The 17,236-nt window shown below is 40.6% G+C and overlaps 1 protein-coding gene across 5 annotated transcripts in view; it reads left to right on the top strand.

Moving 5' to 3' along the window:
- Positions 1-17,236, top strand: part of LOC126470603 (protein PRRC2C-like) — a 299,950-nt gene that overhangs the window by 226,228 nt on the left and 56,486 nt on the right. For all 5 annotated transcript variants that reach the window (XM_050098556.1, XM_050098559.1, XM_050098557.1 and 2 more), the window contains 2 exons: positions 3,431-3,578; positions 3,809-3,939. In XM_050098556.1, coding sequence (XP_049954513.1) covers positions 3,431-3,578; positions 3,809-3,939 — 279 coding nt within the window. The remainder of the gene's footprint in view (positions 1-3,430; positions 3,579-3,808; positions 3,940-17,236) is intronic.

The raw sequence follows: 17,236 nt of genomic DNA, 5'->3' as shown, positions 1-17,236 counted from the left end.
GCAGATACAGAGGGCCTAATATGCAGATCAGCTAACTCTGATGAGCTTTGTTATCTGGAGTAGGGTTTTTTCTGCAATTGCACTAAATATACCACAGAATATGTTGTGTTGCTCAATTGATTGATGGATTTCGTTTTTTAGTCCTGTGATAGATTCAGGACTCGAAGAAAATCTCAAAGCATCAAGATTATCACGGTGTGTTGCGAATGAGGGATGAATGTTGATGTAAACACTTGTATTGGTATTGTGTAAGAATTAAATTTACCAATATAGTGTGATGGCTTTGTTTATCTACACATCCTCAGAGATTTAATTTTTGCAAGCCATTTGTTTGGAGGGTTAAATTTTTCAAAAATGTTAAAAGAATGACATGTATGTGACCTTTGTTTCATTATGGGTTCAGTAAGAACACCAGCCCTCTGTTTATGGGATTAGAGATATAAAAAACTGTTTCGTATCGATTTCTGTTATATTAATGACTTTGCATGTGTATGTGGTTGTGGGGTTGGGGATCATTCATAAAATATGAAAGCACAATGCCTTGTGTGACACCCAGAGGACTGCTGTCTTTAAAGTGTTGAGAATTAGGTCATTGACAAACATAAGCTTTTTTAATAGCATTATTTGACTATTGTGTTTCATCTCGGCTACTATTGTTGGTTTGTTCATCTTGCATCCATATTCAGTAGGCTGCACAAGTTCATCAACTTCTAAGATACCTTACTTTCTTCAGCCACAAGCAAGGTGGGATTACTGTGCTGCAAATGGTTCACAATTTATATTTGTGCTGTAATGTTTTCTCTCACTTGTCATGATGTTTGCATTAGGTAGGTGTTCTTTGTAGTTTTAATAAGTAGTATGTGCTCTTAGAATGTTTTCTTCACTTTTCATTTGTCTTACTTGAGGAATAAACAGATTCCCAATGCACAACATTCAATATTATTTTGTTAACATTGCTTGGCAGATGACACGAGATTGAAGTAGAATTGAAAGTCCTCACCAGAAATTTGAAGGAAGAGTAATGAAAACAGGTATTTAAGAATAGTGCTCTGGTTGATTTTAATTTCAAGGTAAGGTTTTGCGATGAGGGCCTATGTCAAATCCATTAACTGACGAGGGGAGGCCACAATGTTCGGATCATAGATTTACTTCAAACTTTGTACACCTTTAGCAGTTTATTAGGGCAACATTATTTGTATATTGTATGGTGTACTACTGCTACAGTTTCAAGAAAATCACAAGAGAAGTTTTATGTTTAGAGTATCTACCAGTGCATCGCAGCTCTGAACTCTAGATGACTGCAGGCAGGTGGTTAGCGTTGAAACTCTGTTATCGCTGGACTGGGTCCTGCACTTCTACTTCTTCTGTTTCTGCTTATGTATTTCCACGAATGTTCATTGAATTGTCGATATTACTTGACTGTTTACTATTTGTAATTATTACAACAAATATTATCTTTATAATGATCAACAAGTAAATAACAAAACATGTGTGCCTGTCATGATTTGCGTCTCTTGTAGGCTTCCACAGTACAAGAATGCATCTTTTAATCAACGTTTTGCAACTGCATTAATCATTGAATCTTGATGACATTCATCATCCACAGTACTCAAAGAATTGGGAGTCACCTCCATATATTTTGAGGAAAACTTTGTGTGCTGTGTCATTTACTTAGTGATAATTATATTATAAATTTGCTGTTGTAATTAAAATTAGTAAACAGCAAAGTACCCCAGAAATTCAATAAAGTTTATGCAGATACACGTGTTTTCTCAATGCATTGCTTTTCAGATGTCATGTATATGAAATAATATAACCTAGTGTTGAAAAAATGTATATTTAAGAAACAAAAAAAGCAGGACTTGAGTCAGCAATCAAAAGATTATGGAGTTTGAAAGCTAATCACTTAACTGCTGCTATCTTGTGGATAGAATCGCAATGCACTGGTACATATTCTACTCGTAAAATGTGTTACTAGTTGCACATTTTGTTGTACTAAAAGCATACAAAGTTTGAAGTAAATCTGTGATTCAAATGTTGTGACTTGCCCTTGAGTCTGATGCTGGTATATAACTGATCAGAAATATTCATTTCCTACAGTCAACATTGAGGGATTACACTCAAATAGCTACTAAATTCTTAAAAAAAAAAAAAAAAAAAAAAAAAAAAAGACCACTAGTACTATAGGGCTGCCTTCCACTTTACAATGTCATATAAAGGCTAAGAGCAATAAATTTTTGTCGCTTCTATTCCGTTGTGTTATTTCTTCAATTTCAGCTTACCAGCAGACACATATAAAATGTTTGTAAGTTGGGTGCAAGTAGGGAAATGGACTTGTGGCTCCCAACATGCTGGAAGCTTTCCAGTTTGATTTTGTGGGCTTATTTAATTTGAGCAAGTTCTTATATGAATAACAACAATGAAAATTCCTGGATAGATAATATGTAAAATAAAGGAAAGTCAGCCACTAACCTGTAGCTGACAAGCATCTGGTGCTTAGAAGCATTCAACAGAAACAGCATTATACTAGCTCAAAAGCTAGTTAAGTTCTATATGTGTTGCATGTTTCTATGTGCAGTGCATCAGCCTGCTGTAGGTGTGTTGTTGCCTTTCCTTTATTTTTTCCATATTATCCAGCTCATTATTTGATCTCATGAGGCCAAGTGAATGCTGTTAAAGACATTGTCATCAGTTAAAGATCCGAAGTGGTCACAGGGAATCAAGGTTGGCACTTCAGTGTCGGAAGTAAACAGTGATAAACACTAGACCAGAAAGGGAAATGCCTAATATGGTTGTTTACACATGTTGGCTAAGAGTCATACATAATTATTTTCATGAAATTTTTAGTTGCAGAATTCTCTAATGTGAATTATATGCAATTTTATTCTACTTAAAAGCTGTTGGAACCTATATCTGCTACTAAACTGTGACAAAAGCTTATTTTATGAATTATGCAAAGCTTAGTTACTAAGTACCAGTTCTTTGAATAGGTACAGAGAGAACAGGAAACTTGCCTGTCAAAGGTTGGCAGCAGCACATGGAAATAAATATTAGAAAATCTCAGTTAGAAACTATTTTTCATGAGCACTATTGTCCTCTCAATATCAGTGTGTTTTAAAATGAAAGTAATGTGAGTTATTGTTTTCAGGTTCACATTTCCTGATGTGTAGTATACTAAAAGTGTACGATATTTGCATTAATGTACTACCTGAAATTGTGTTTCATAGGTATTATTTCTTTTGATTATTCTTGTTTGCCTTAACCTCTCTCACTGCTTTTCATCTTACCTATTTAGTCAGAGAGAAAGAGAAGGAAGGGGGGATTTTTTCTGCTTAAACTCCCATCTATTTATTGGGCATTATAGAGGAATGTAAATAGCATTAGCACTAGAATTATAAAATTGTAACTGTGTTTGTAATACATCTTACAGGCCACAGATAAAACAGTATTGGATGGAACATCACCTCCTGTTCAGACAATAATTTTTGAAAACACAAATTACAAGACTGCCCCTCCTGATTTGGCTGTAAAATGTAAATTTGCAAACATGAAGACATCCAGAGCGGATAAAAGCAGAGGTGAGTTTTGTAATGGTTTCAAAACTGTTGTACTGTTGAATGTGAAGGAAAACTTCTGTTTAACAAATTTTAACATTATTGTTTAAACTTTTTTGCTTGCACAGCGACAAAATCTACATAGTATGTAATTTTTTTCCTGACAGCATGTGTGCTAACTTTCAGATTCTGTAAAAGAATTTTAATTATTATTATTAGATGTGTAACAATTCAATTATATACTGGGTTTATAGATCGAAAAATTGGTGATGATGGGGAAGACAGTCCACTGGTCTTCAATAAAGCAAGTGGTGCAATACCAGACATTGGCAAGAATGGGGAAAATAAATCAGAAGCAATCCAGATGCCTCTGACTTTCAGCAAGGTAAATTTACTATTTTTTGTAGTGTGAGAATCTATTTATGGTTATGAAATTTGCCAAATTATCCAATTGATTATTTCATTTTCATTGAATGAGTAATTTTAGTGATTATTCTTCAAGGTGAGATTAGTACAAGTTGCAGTATTTCAATTTTGGTCAGTGTATGACAGTTTGGTGTTGCAAATAACTATCAAGATGCAGCAATACGTTCAACTCCATCGGTGTAAAGGCATAAACTAAAAGTGAGGTTGGATGATGAGGTTTCAGTATCCTGTCAGTGATGTCAGTTGTCAACTTCTATATGAAATAGATTATCATGGCAGAAACTAATCCTGCTTTTACTTTATTCAATTTAGGAAAACCTAAATCTGGATGACCAAATGGTTTTTTGAAGCTTGCTCCACCCAGACAAGAGTCCAGTCTCTTGGCCACTGTGGCTCTTTAGTACCATTTTGTAATACCCTCATGCATTAAGAACATCTATACTCCCTTAGAGCCAAAATTGTGTAACACATTATTCATGTTTTCAGATATTTAGTGTCTTACTTAGATTCTTATGCAAAATTCAACTGTACTTTTTGTATTACTTTTTTCAAATTATTTATGCTATCAGTAGAGACCTGAAAACATAGCATCTACTTTTAGTAATATGTGTATACTCTCTGGCAAAATTCACATCTATTTTATAAATGTTTGTTTCTCTTGAGAAGCAGCAGCATTTGCCTGCCAGTGAACTGAATGCTTCTTAGATTTAAGGTGTTTTTTCAACATTACTTTTTTCACCCAATTTGATGATAACTTTTGTGGACATTCATAGCTGTGCAATGCATAGATGACAATGGTATGAATAGAACCAAGAGGGTACTTAGCATAGAAGTAGATCCAAAAATAACTTGGTTTGCATATTAGGGAAGAATTTTGGCTTGGTCAAAATATGTTGACAGGTTTTGTTTTCCTCTCGCTGTAGCGCAATTTATGGGCATCACAAAACTGCAGCTGGCCACAAGTGTAAACAATCTTCAAAATGACTGCTCTGCAATTCACATTTAAGTGCCTGCAGATGGGGCTTCGAATAACCTTCAGACTATTTCTGTACCGTTCTACTCTCTAACAGCACGTGGTGAAAAATGAACGTTTAAAATCTTCCTGCATGAGCTCTTGATCTCTCTTACTGTAACACAATGATCATTTCTTTGTATGTAAGTGGGTGAAAGTAGAATATTTTTGCATTCAGAGGAGAAGTTGGTGATTAAAATTTTGTGAAAAGATCTTTTTGCAACGAAAAACCCCTTTGTTTTAATGAATGCCACCCCAACCCACTTATATCCATGACACTATGTCCCATATTTCATGATATACAAAACAAGCTGCCGTTCTTTGGCTTTAGACTTTATAAATATCCTCCATCAATCGTGTCCAGTAAACATCCCATGCCACACAGCAGAAGATATACAAGCATAGTGTGGGAAGTCTCTTTAGTAGACCTGTTGCATCTTGTAAGTGTTCTGTCTACAAAATGTACTCTCTGTTTTGTCTTCCCCACATCATCCTCTATAGCATTCCAATTTAATTTGTTTGTAATGGTAATTCCTAGGTATTTGGTTGAATTGACAGCCTTTAAATTTGCATGATTTATTGCGTAACTGAAATTTAAAGGATTTGTTTTCACACTTATGTGGATGACCTCACGCTTTACTTTATTCAGAAACAACTGTCACTTTTCTCACCATACAGATTTCATGCCTAAGTCATGTTACCATTGGTTTTGATCTTCTGATGAGTTTACTGAATGGTAAATGATGGTATCATCTGTGAACAATCTAAGATGGCTGTTCAGATTGTCTCCTAAATCATGTACATAGATTAGGCACATCAGTAGGCATAACATATCCTTCTGGGGATGCGAGCTTCACTTTGGTTTTACTGTTTCACGTCAGTGACTGCGAACTGTGAATTTTTGGACAGGAAATCACAAATCAAGTCACGCAATTGAAGTGATACTCTATGCAATTTGATGAGAAGTCTCTTGTGAGAAACACTGTTGAAAGACTTATGGACATATGAAAATATGGAATCAATTTGAGACCCCCTGCCAATAGCACCCATTATTTTGTGTGAGTAAAGAGCTAGTTGTGTTTCGCAAGAGCAGTATTTTCTGAATCTGCCGCCAAGGTAATTCATGTTGTCTGAACATAGTATATGTTCCAAAATTCTGCTGCAAATTGAAGTTTTTGGTATGGATCTGTAATTAAGTGGATTAATACTGTTTCCTCTCATTAAATATTGGTGGGAGCTGTGCAACTTTCCAGTAATTGGTATGATCTTTCATCAAGTAAGTGGTTGTGTGTGATTGCAAAGTATGGAACTGTTGTATCAGCATCCTCAAGAAACCTAATTGGTATTCTGTCTTGATTGGTAGACTGGGATTTATTAAGTGATTTAAGGTGCTTCACTACACTAAGGATATCTACTTCTAAGTTACTCAGTGCTTCTATGTTACTAACTAGAATTAGGACCGCCAGAGGGGTGAGGTGGTGTGCAGGAATCGAGCCCTGCCTCCTCCTTGCAGGACAGCAGCCCACACTTGTGTTCTGAATTTTGACAATTGAATTGAGACAACTGAAAACAATAGCAGGCACAGTGGCGTAACTTCAAACTACACCACTTAAGATGTCGACAGGTAAATGGGATATGTTTGACATGTACATTTTCAATCACCTGTGCCGAAAACCCTGTGGTTAAAGTAATTATAATAGTGCAAAACCCACACATCCAACACAGCTGATTGTGCTTATATTAGTCCTCATAGTACAGATGGCGGATTTTGATGAGGTGATTGAAACAAATTGGAAGAGAACAATGCGCAAACATCACTAAAGCCACGTTTTTACATTCAAAGTCGCTTCCGCGTTAAAGCAGTCCAATATCAAATGCCACATTAATTACATTTTCAAATAATTATTTGTGTATGTAAATGTCATAACCTGCCTTTTGCCAAGCATATTGCAACATTGGCATATACTTCGGTGCAGAAAATTCATTGTAAAGAGAATGGAAGCTTTCGAAATGTGGTGCTACAGAAGAATGCTGAAGATTAGATGGGTAGATCACATAACTAATGAGGAGGTATTGGAGAGAAGAGGAGCTTGTGGCACAACTTGACTAGAAGAAGGGATCGGTTGGTAGGACATGTTCTGAGACATCGAGGGATCACCAATTTAGTATTAGAGGGCAGCATGAAGGGTAAAAATCGTAGAGGGAGACCAAGAGATGAATACACTAAGCAGATTCAGAAGGATGTAGGTTGCAGTAGGTACTAGGAGATGAAGAAGCTTGCACAGGATAGAGTAGCATGGCGAGCTGCATCAAACCAGTCTCAGGACTGAAGACCACAACACCACCACCATGGGGTCACAACCTTTGCAGCACTTTCCCTTCCGTGCTTCTCTTTCCTCTCCTGTGACTAACATACCTGGAATTTTTTGGGAAAATGTCCTTAATTTTCAATAGCCTGACATCAGAACAGTCCCTCCACTACACTGTTTTTTCATTCTGTGTCCTTGTTCTCCTATCCTTCCTCCACTTTGGCATTGCGGTTTCTCTTTTCCTTCTTCCTCCCTATGATCTCCTGAAGGCTGATTCAAAGACCCTCCCAACTGCACCTCGGTTCCTTGTGGTTTCACATACTGAAGATGTTCAGTCCTTTGCTACAGTTAATCTGTTTATTATTCAGAAAGGTTTTGATGCAGTTGTTGGCCCTGTGAAATCCTTCTCTCGTTTATGCAATGCCACTTTGCTTTTGGAGACTAGTTGTGATTCTCAAGCACAATTGCTGCTTGCATCTTTGCTCCTCCACAGCTATCCTGTTCATGTGGAGGCCCATTGAATGCTGAATTCTTCATGTGGTGTTATTTACACTAGGCTGCATGGTGGTCTGACTGAGGCAGAAATCAAAAATTACCTCTTTGATGAGGGTGTCACTGCCGTCCATTGGGTGATGAAGACGGTAGATGCACACTTAGTGCCCACATGCACTCTTTTTCTCATGTTTGGTAGAGTAGTGCTTCCATCAAACATCAAATCAGGCTATGAAGTCATCACGGTACAACCCTGTTACCAGTGCCATCATTACAACCACACTCCAATGTCCTGTTGACACCCGACCAAATGTGTCACCTGTGGTAGGGATGCTCAGGAGGGCAATTGCCTGCCTCCTCCTCCCTGCTGTATCAATTGCAGTGGCGACCATGGAGCCTAACCCCTAGGATGCCCCGTGTATCTTGATGAGCGGGCCATCTAGGAGATATGGGAGAAAAAAAAAAGTACCTTACCTTGTTGCTCACCCTGTGCAGCCGGAAACCCTGTGTTTTACCATCCAGCACTTACAGCACGATTCTTTCTTCATTGCACTCCATGAAGGACATGGCCACACAGACTTGCGACATCAAATTCAGCACCTGGGTTGTAAGATCACCCAGTATCGCTGTAGCATCCCTGTCTCCTCCTCCTCCTCCTCCTCCTCCAGCTGTACAAGAAGCCACCATATTTTCACCTTACACAGCGAAATCACCTGCTACACAACCGTTAGTTCGGACAGGATAGAAAGAGTATTCCCACAAAGACTTTCTACATTGCTCCAGCCAACAAACATCTGAATCTGAATCTTCATCTGCAACCGCAAAGACTCCAAAACATCAAGGGCTCCTCCTTCGCCGACTTTGAGATAATCTTCAGCAGTGTTGCCGTGTGATACCCTCTCCCGCCAGACCTCTGTGTTGCCGGAGTGCACCGCCAGCTATTTTTCTGCCCTAGACTCCACAGGCCGACCAAGGGAGAATGCCGACACCTCTGTAGATCTCGTGGAGCAGGCTCCTCCAATCTGTGCGCCCTGTGGCTGCTGCCAAGATGACACCCCTTCATTTTTTCCCTCCTCCCTTTTCCCCATCATGACTCTCCTGCAGTTGTTTATGCACCTACATGTCTGTCCCTCTTACGCCATCTTAGTACTATCCATCATCGTGGTATCCATTTGGCCACTGGCACCTTTTACACTAGCCCGGTTAAGAGTCTGTATGCAGCAGATGCAGAAATACTACTGTTCTACTGCTGTGACTTTCTCCTCAGCAGATATGCATGTCGTTTGTCTGTCGTGCACGGCCACCCACCTTATGCCTCTTCCTTCAATGACTCCTTTGATCGCCAGTATGGGGAACGTCCCTCTTCTCTGTTACCTCCTGGAGTTTGCTTTTGGCTCTTGCTCCAGCAGCTTACCTTCACGCTACCTGACACTTTCCCAATGGATGTGAACCATTCACCACCTTGGCTTCTTGCAGCAGCCTGTGTTCACCTTGGCCTTCATTTGCTTCCTAAGCTCTATAGCCTTCAGTTTCACAACCTTCTCGCGGAACTTAGCTATATACCTTTGTGTACACTGATGGGTCTTCGACTCACCGCGGTGTCAGGTGTGCCTTCATCAGTGGCACTGACATTGGCACTGCTTCTGGAACACTGCTCAGTATTTACAGCAGAGCTCTGCGCCCTGTATGAGACTATGCAGTACATCCGGCAACACTGGCTTCTCAGATGTGTCATCTGCTCAGACACTCTCGGTGCTCTCCAAAGCCTGTGTGTGCCGTACACTGTCCATCTCTTAGTGCAACGGGTCTGGGAAAGTTGTCACTTGCTCAGTCTTGACAGAACCACTGTGAAGTTTATGTGGGTGCTTCGTCACATCGGTCTGAAGGAAACAAGGCCTCTGACAATGCTGCCAAGGCTGCAGTATTGGCACCTCAGCCCGCTAGTTCTGACATTCCCTCCAATGATCTCTGTGTTGCTGTCTGTCAGCAGGTGGTGTCTCTTAGGCATCACCTTGGTCTTACCTTCATGGGAACAAGCTCCGGGTTATTAAGCATTTCCCAGCAGCTTGGATGACCTCGCCTCGGTCCTCTCACCACGAGATCATTTTACCTAGGTTGCATATTGGGCACTTTCTTTTTAGCCATCGCCACTTCTCAACCTTTGACAGTCCACCATTCCCTGACAGAATGCCCTTTTTCTTTAACCACTTACATTCTAGTTTCTGTTTGCTGTCAGAGATATCGGCCGTTTTAGCGAATGACTCGCAGGCTGCCGACTGCATTTCACTTTTTATCTGTTGTAGCCATAAGGTGAAGGACAATTAATTTTTAGTTCAGGATCTCTGTTTCTCTTTGGCATGTTTTATAGATCTTTCTCCACATCCCTGTTTTAGCTGTCTTCTCTTCCATCAATTGGGATTAACGCATAGTCATTTTTATCTTCTCTCTTTGTCTTCATCTTCTACAGTTCTCTAGTTGCTGACTCCTACCTCACCTACGTATAAACCCAACTGGCAGCATTCTAAGGCCGACTGGAGGCTTACTGCTGCAGAATGTTCCATTCCTCGCACTTCATCTTTACCACGCTGTGTCCCAGTGCCTTGGTGGACTGAGACGTGCTGGGACACAATTCGCCGGCGGAGACGTGCTCTCCACATTTTTAACAGTCATCCTACGATGGCAAACTGTGTTTATCCTTACTACTACTCCTTGGCTCTACAGCCCTTGGAGGGCTTTGGCCTGCATCACAATATCCTGCCATTCTATCTGATCCATGGCTTTCAGTCTCCATCCTCTGACACCCAGCTTTTTCATGTCTTCAACTCCATCCACCCATCTCTTTCTGGGCCGTCCCCTCCGCCGTCTGCCTCCAGCCTTGCTATCAAAAATCCTCTTACATGCTCTGTCTTCTTCCATTCTGATCACGTGCCCTGCCCACCACAGTCTTCTTATTTTAATGGTAGTAACAATGTCACATTCTTCAAAAAGGTGTGGTTCTGCACTCGTACGAATACGCCAACATTCTTGCTCATATACTGGGCCATATATTTTATGTAGCACCTTTCTCTCCCATATGCTCATGATACTTTCCTCATTTACAGTCATGGTCCATGTTTCGGCACCATACATAACAACTGGCAAAGGTCATCCCCGTTTTCAAGAAGGGACGTCGAACAGATGTGCAGAACTATAGACCTATATCTCTAACGTCGATCGGTTGTAGAATTTTGGAACATGTATTATGTTTGAGTATAATGACTTTTATGGAGACTAGAAATCTACTCTGTAGGAATCAGCATGGATTTCGAAAAAGATGATCGTGTGAAACCCAGCTCGCGCTATTTGTCCACGAGACTCGGAGGGCTATAGACACGGGTTCCCAGGTAGATGCCGTGTTCCTTGAATTCCGCAAGGCATTCAATACAGTTCCCCACAATCGTTTAATTAACAAAGTAAGAGCATATGGACTATTAGACCAATTGTGTGATTGGATTGAAGAGTTCCTAGATAACAGAACGCAGCATGTCATTCTCAATAGAGAGAAGTCTTCCAAAGTAAGAGTGATTATAGGTGTGCCGCAGGGGAGTGTCGTAGGACTGTTGCTATTCACAATATACATAAATGACCTTGTGGATGACATCGGAAGTTCACTGAGGCTTTTTGCGGATGATGCTGTGGTGTATCGAGAGGTTGTAACAATGGAAAATTGTACTGAAATGCAGGAGGATCTGCAGCGAATTGACGCATGGTGAATGGCAATTGAATCTCAATGTAGACAAGTGTAATGTGCTGCGAATACATAGAAAGAAAGATCCCTTATCATGTAGCTACAATATTAAAATGGAATGATCATATAAAGTTGATCGTCGGTGAAGCAGATGCCAGACTGAGATTCATTGGAAGAATCCTAAGGAAATGCAATCCAAAAACAAAGGAAGTAGGTTACGGTACACTTGTTCGCCCACTGCTTGAATACTGCTCAGCAGTGTGGGATCCATACCAGATAGGGTTGATAGAAGAGATAGAGAAGATCCAACGGAGAGCAGCCCACTTCGTTACAGGATCATTTAGTAATCGCGAAAGCGTTACGGAGATGATGGATAAACTCCAGTGGAAGACTCTGCAGGAGAGACGCTCAATAGCTCGGTACGGGCTTTTGTTGAAGTTTCGAGAACATACCTTCACCGAGGAGTCAAGCAGTATATTGCTCCCTACTATGTATATCTCGCGAAGAGACCATGAGGATAAAATCAGAGAGATTAGAGCCCACACAGAGGCATACCGACAATCCTTCTTTCCACGAATAATACGAGACTGGAATAAAAGGGAGAACCGATAGAGGTACTCCATGTATCCTCCGCCACACACCATCAGGTGGCTTGTGGAGTATGGATGTAGAAGTAGATGTAGATGAACTGGTCTTATAATTGTTTTGTAAATGAGGATTTTGGATTTATGTGATAGAAGCGAACTCCTAAGCGTGGGTAATGTGGCAAAGTAGCCTCTGTTACCTGCTGCTATTCTGGCTTTCACCTCACTGCCAATGTCATTTGTCTCAGTGATAGTCGACCCAAGGTACTTGAAGTCTTTCACCCTTTCAAACTCCCTGTCGGCTATCCTGAGATTTGGTAGGTTTTGTTGGTTGGTCATTGCCATATACAGGGTTATTACAAATGATTGAAGCGATTTTACAGCTCTACAATAACTTTATTATTTGAGATATTTTCACAATGCTTTGCACACACATACAAAAACTCAAAAAGTTTTTTTAGGCATTCACAAATGTTCGATATGTGCCCCTTTAGTGATTCGGCAGACATCAAGCCGATAATCAAGTTCCTCCCACACTCGGCGCAGCATGTCCCCATCAATGAGTTCGAAAGCATCGTTGATGCGAGCTCGCAGTTCTGGCACATTTCTTGGTAGAGGAGGTTTAAACACTGAATCTTTCACATAACCCCACAGAAAGAAATCGCATGGGGTTAAGTCGGGAGAGCGTGGAGGCCATGACATGAATTGCTGATCATGATCTCCACCACGACCGATCCATCGGTTTTCCAATCTCCTGTTTAAGAAATGCCGAACATCATGATGGAAGTGCGGTGGAGCACCATCCTGTTGAAAGATGAAGTCGGCGCTGTCGGTCTCCAGTTGTGGCATGAGCCAATTTTCCAGCATGTCCAGATACACGTGTCCTGTAACGTTTTTTTCGCAGAAGAAAAAGGGGCCGTAAACTTTAAACCGTGAGATTGCACAAAACACGTTAACTTTTGGTGAATTGCGAATTTGCTGCACGAATGCGTGAGGATTCTCTACCGCCCAGATTTGCACATTGTGTCTGTTCACTTCACCATTAAGAAAAAATGTTGCTTCATCACTGAAAACAAGTTTCGCACTGAATGCATCCTCTTCCATGAGCTGTTGCAACCGCGCCGAAAATTCAAAGCATTTGACTTTGTCATCTGGTGTCAGGGCTCGTAGCAATTGTAAGCGGTAAGGCTTCTGCTTTAGCCTTTTCTGTAAGATTTTCCAAACCGTCGGCTGTGGTACGTTTAGCTCCATGCTTGCTTTATTCGTCGACTTCCGCGGGCTACGCGTGAAACTTGCCCGCATGCGTTCAACCGTTTCTTCGCTAACTGCAGGCCGACCCGTTGATTTCCCCTTACAGAGGCATCCAGAAGCTTTAAACTGAGTATACCATTGCCGAATGGAGTTAGCAGTTGGTGGATCTTTGTTGAACTTCGTCCTGAAGTGTCGTTGCACTGTTATGACTGACTGATGTGAGTGCATTTCAAGCACGACATACGCTTTCTCGGCTCCTGTCGCCATTTTGTCTCACTGCGCTCTCGAGCGCTCTGGCGGCAGAAACGTGAAGTGCGGCTTGAGCTGAACAAAACTTCATGAGTTTTTCTACGTATCTGTAGTGTGTCGTGACCATGTGTCAATGAATGGAGCTACAGTGAATTTATGAAATCCCTTCAATCATTTGTAATAGCCCTGTACTTGGTCTTTTCGATTTTGACTGTCAGGCCAAGTTCCCTTGCACCTTTCTCCAGTTGTTGATAGGCTTCGCCTAGCACAGTAGTGTTTCGTGCGAGTAATGCCACATCGTCAGCATAGGATAGGTACTGCAGTTAACGATTTAAGAAGGTTCCTCCTTTATTTAACTCTCTCTGATTTGACTCTTTCTAGGCAAAGGTTGAATAGCAAAGAGGAGATATTGTCACCTTGTCTAAGTCCCTTCTTCACTTCCACTTCTCTGGAGATTTCGCCCTGTATTTTTACTTTACAGTTGGTTTCGCTGAGGGTAATCATAGGAAGTTTAACACTTACCATGCTAAGCCGTTAACTGCATACCACTCTCTGTATGCTAGCTGATTTTTTTCTATTTTCAACAGACTTTAAATAGCTGTAAAAGACGTTTAGTTAGAGATACATAAAAACTACAGGTATGGTTTAAAACTTTAAGGTTTCAACTTTACGTGGGTTAACAGTCATGTGTATGGGGCATATATTGTTTCCAAGAAGTGATGCGGATTTCTCCTCGATTTTGCAAAAATTAATTTTTGTCAAAAATTTATTTTTACTACTTTATTCAATTTAAAGAAGAAATAAATTTTGGAAAGTGATCATTTTACACTGAAAAGACATTTGTTATACCATTTGCACATAAAGCATAGCTACATACACATAAGCTATTTTGCATAGTGAACCACAGTGTGGTAAAGCTTGAAGCACGGGGTGACACACAAACCTACATTATACTCACTGTACTCATAAGAAGTATCTTTCCTCCCAGCTTTCCCAGTAATGTTCTTTTGTTTTCCACTACACACTACACAACGTCTTTGTGCTTTCTTCTTCCCTTCTGCCATTTCCACACGGATCGGAAAATGTTTCTGCGACAATCGAGCAATCGTTGCAGATCCATGAGAATCCTCAATTCTCTCTCCTCTCTGTAACACTAAGGCAGTGCAGACCACCTGTATAAACTTAGGAGTGCTCAGTTTCTTCTCATTGATGCAATTGTGCAAAATACAACCATTGGAAACTGCCATAATTATACAGTGGAAGGCAAGCTTTCTCCACCACTTCACTGTTTTGTGATCAAGTGCTACATATGAAAGACACTGATCAAAAAGGTCTACACCAGCTTTATGTTCGTTGTAATCCAGCACTGCCACTGGTTTCAACTTCTCATTGCCTTCTCTTGTAGCAACAGGCAACACTGAGGATGTGTGCCTGGCACTTATCATCCACACATCCCTCTTGTCTTTCCAACGCAATGCTAGCACATCGTTTTTGCGGCGAAATATTTGTTCACCCTTTTGGAGTTTACCCTCTTTGAGGGCCTTGGGCAATGCTTTTCTGTTTGGCATTACAGTCCCTACAAGACCAGTGTTGGCTCTAGCCAGTTCTTCGGCTAGCTGAACACTGGTGTAAAATCTGTCAACATATACAGTGTGGCCCTTACCTTGGAGTGAGACGAGCAATCGCTTTATCACTGCAGAAGCACTTTTGTCCAGCTTATCGTCCCTTCCGTGGTAAACTTCAAAGTTGTATATGTACCCAGTTTTGGATTCTGCAAGAATGTATAGCTTCATGCCATATTTGTTTGGCTTATTAACCATATAAACTTTGAAACCTACATGCCCTCTGAAAGGACACATACCTTATTCAATGGTTAGCGCTTCACCTGGCTGATAACTTTCTTCGAAATTCCTTACCAAATCATCCAGAAGAGGCTTGACCTTATGAAGGACATCAAAGTCTACTTCACCTTTCTTTTTTTGCTTTGAATTGTCATTTATGTGGAACATAGACAAAATATTCAGAAATCTGTCCCTTGGCATAATATTGGTGCAAAAATTGCAGCTAACCACTGGATCACTACACCAGTGACTGGCCATTCTTGGCTTCTCACTAATTGACATGTGGAGGATAATAGCCAGAAACGCCTTTGTTTCAGCAATTGTTAGCGTTCTCCACTGCTTGAATCTAGAATTGGGCCCTAATTTGTTTTGTGCTCTCAGTGTGGCCAGCTCCTGTCTAGCATACAGGTTTGTTTGTTCCTTCATAATTGAAATAACCCTGTCATTTATAAAATGAGAGAAAAATCTAAATATTCACTAGACTGACCGAGTCCTACATTATTTAGCACAACATGAGACCCTGTAAATAACAAAATGTTTGGTGTTTGATCCACTATAGTCCAGTCATCCTGTGAAATGTCACTCAATCTTGGCCTCTTTCGATGATGAGTGGGGGGGAACATAGGCGGTGGCTCACCTTCATCTGACGACAAATCTGTGACTGAAATAGAACAGAATGTAACAGAACAAATCGCAACATGAACTGTCTTGTTCTGCATCGATTTAGTAAGATGTTAGATTTATCTGGACTATTGTTATTTTCCGGCATTTCGTAATCACTGTCACTATCGAAATCCGAAAAATCATCAGCAGTAGGTTCAGCAAGTACTTCTTCAATCATTTTTCTAAGTTTTGCATCCTCATCACTCACCATTGTGAGTAAAAAGAAGATAAACAAGCTAAAAGCAAAATACTAGCGCCAAAATCAATGGTAAGCAAATGACAGTACACCACAGAACACGTAACATACGCGTGAAAAACACGTGAATTCGTTCGGAAATATATACGGATATATCGCATTACCTCACTAGGTGCTGCGATGTGGCGCTAATATGATGGACTACAAGCATTACAGGACCTACAGGTTGTAGCGGGAATGGTAACAATGCGTTTGAAACACTAAAACAATGTGGAATACGGCGGGACGTAATATTACGGCGGCCGCATTTTCTTCGTTTCCGCCCGCGACGTAATATTACGGCAGCCGCACGGTAAGTGTTAATGAGCTTCTTAGGTATTCCAGCCTCTTCCATTACATTCTTCAATGCCACTCTTGAGATGCTATCATAGGCTTGTTTAAAGTCGATATAAAGCTGGTGTATGTTAATTTGATGTCCGTAACATTTTTCAAGTAGTATGCGCAATGTGCATATCTGGTCAGTTGTTGACCTATTTCTTCTAAAGCCACTCTGATAGTCTCCAACTCTCTCTTCCACATATGGAGTAAGCTTGCTGGTTAGAATCTTGGAGAAAACTTTATATGTAGTATTTAGTAGGGAGATTCCTCAATAGTTCTGGCAGTTTAATTTATCTCCTTTTTTATGTATGGGGCACATTATAGCTGTTTTCCACTCCTTTGGCATGCTCTCCTCTTGCCAGAGATTCATTATTATTTTATGAGTTGTTTTCCACAGCATTTCCCCACCATACTTGAGAAGTTTGGTCTGGATCTGATCGTCTCCAGGTGCCTTATTGCTTGTTAAGGTCTTAATGGCTTGCATCACTTCCACCAGTGTAGGTTCTGGTGTTAAAACCTCTGGTCCACAGTAAGTTAATTCCACCTGTTCTTCT

This window comes from Schistocerca serialis, chromosome 3, assembly GCF_023864345.2.
Source record: "Schistocerca serialis cubense isolate TAMUIC-IGC-003099 chromosome 3, iqSchSeri2.2, whole genome shotgun sequence".
NCBI lineage: Eukaryota > Metazoa > Arthropoda > Insecta > Orthoptera > Acrididae > Schistocerca > Schistocerca serialis.
This window is presented reverse-complemented; position numbering and strand designations above follow the sequence as displayed.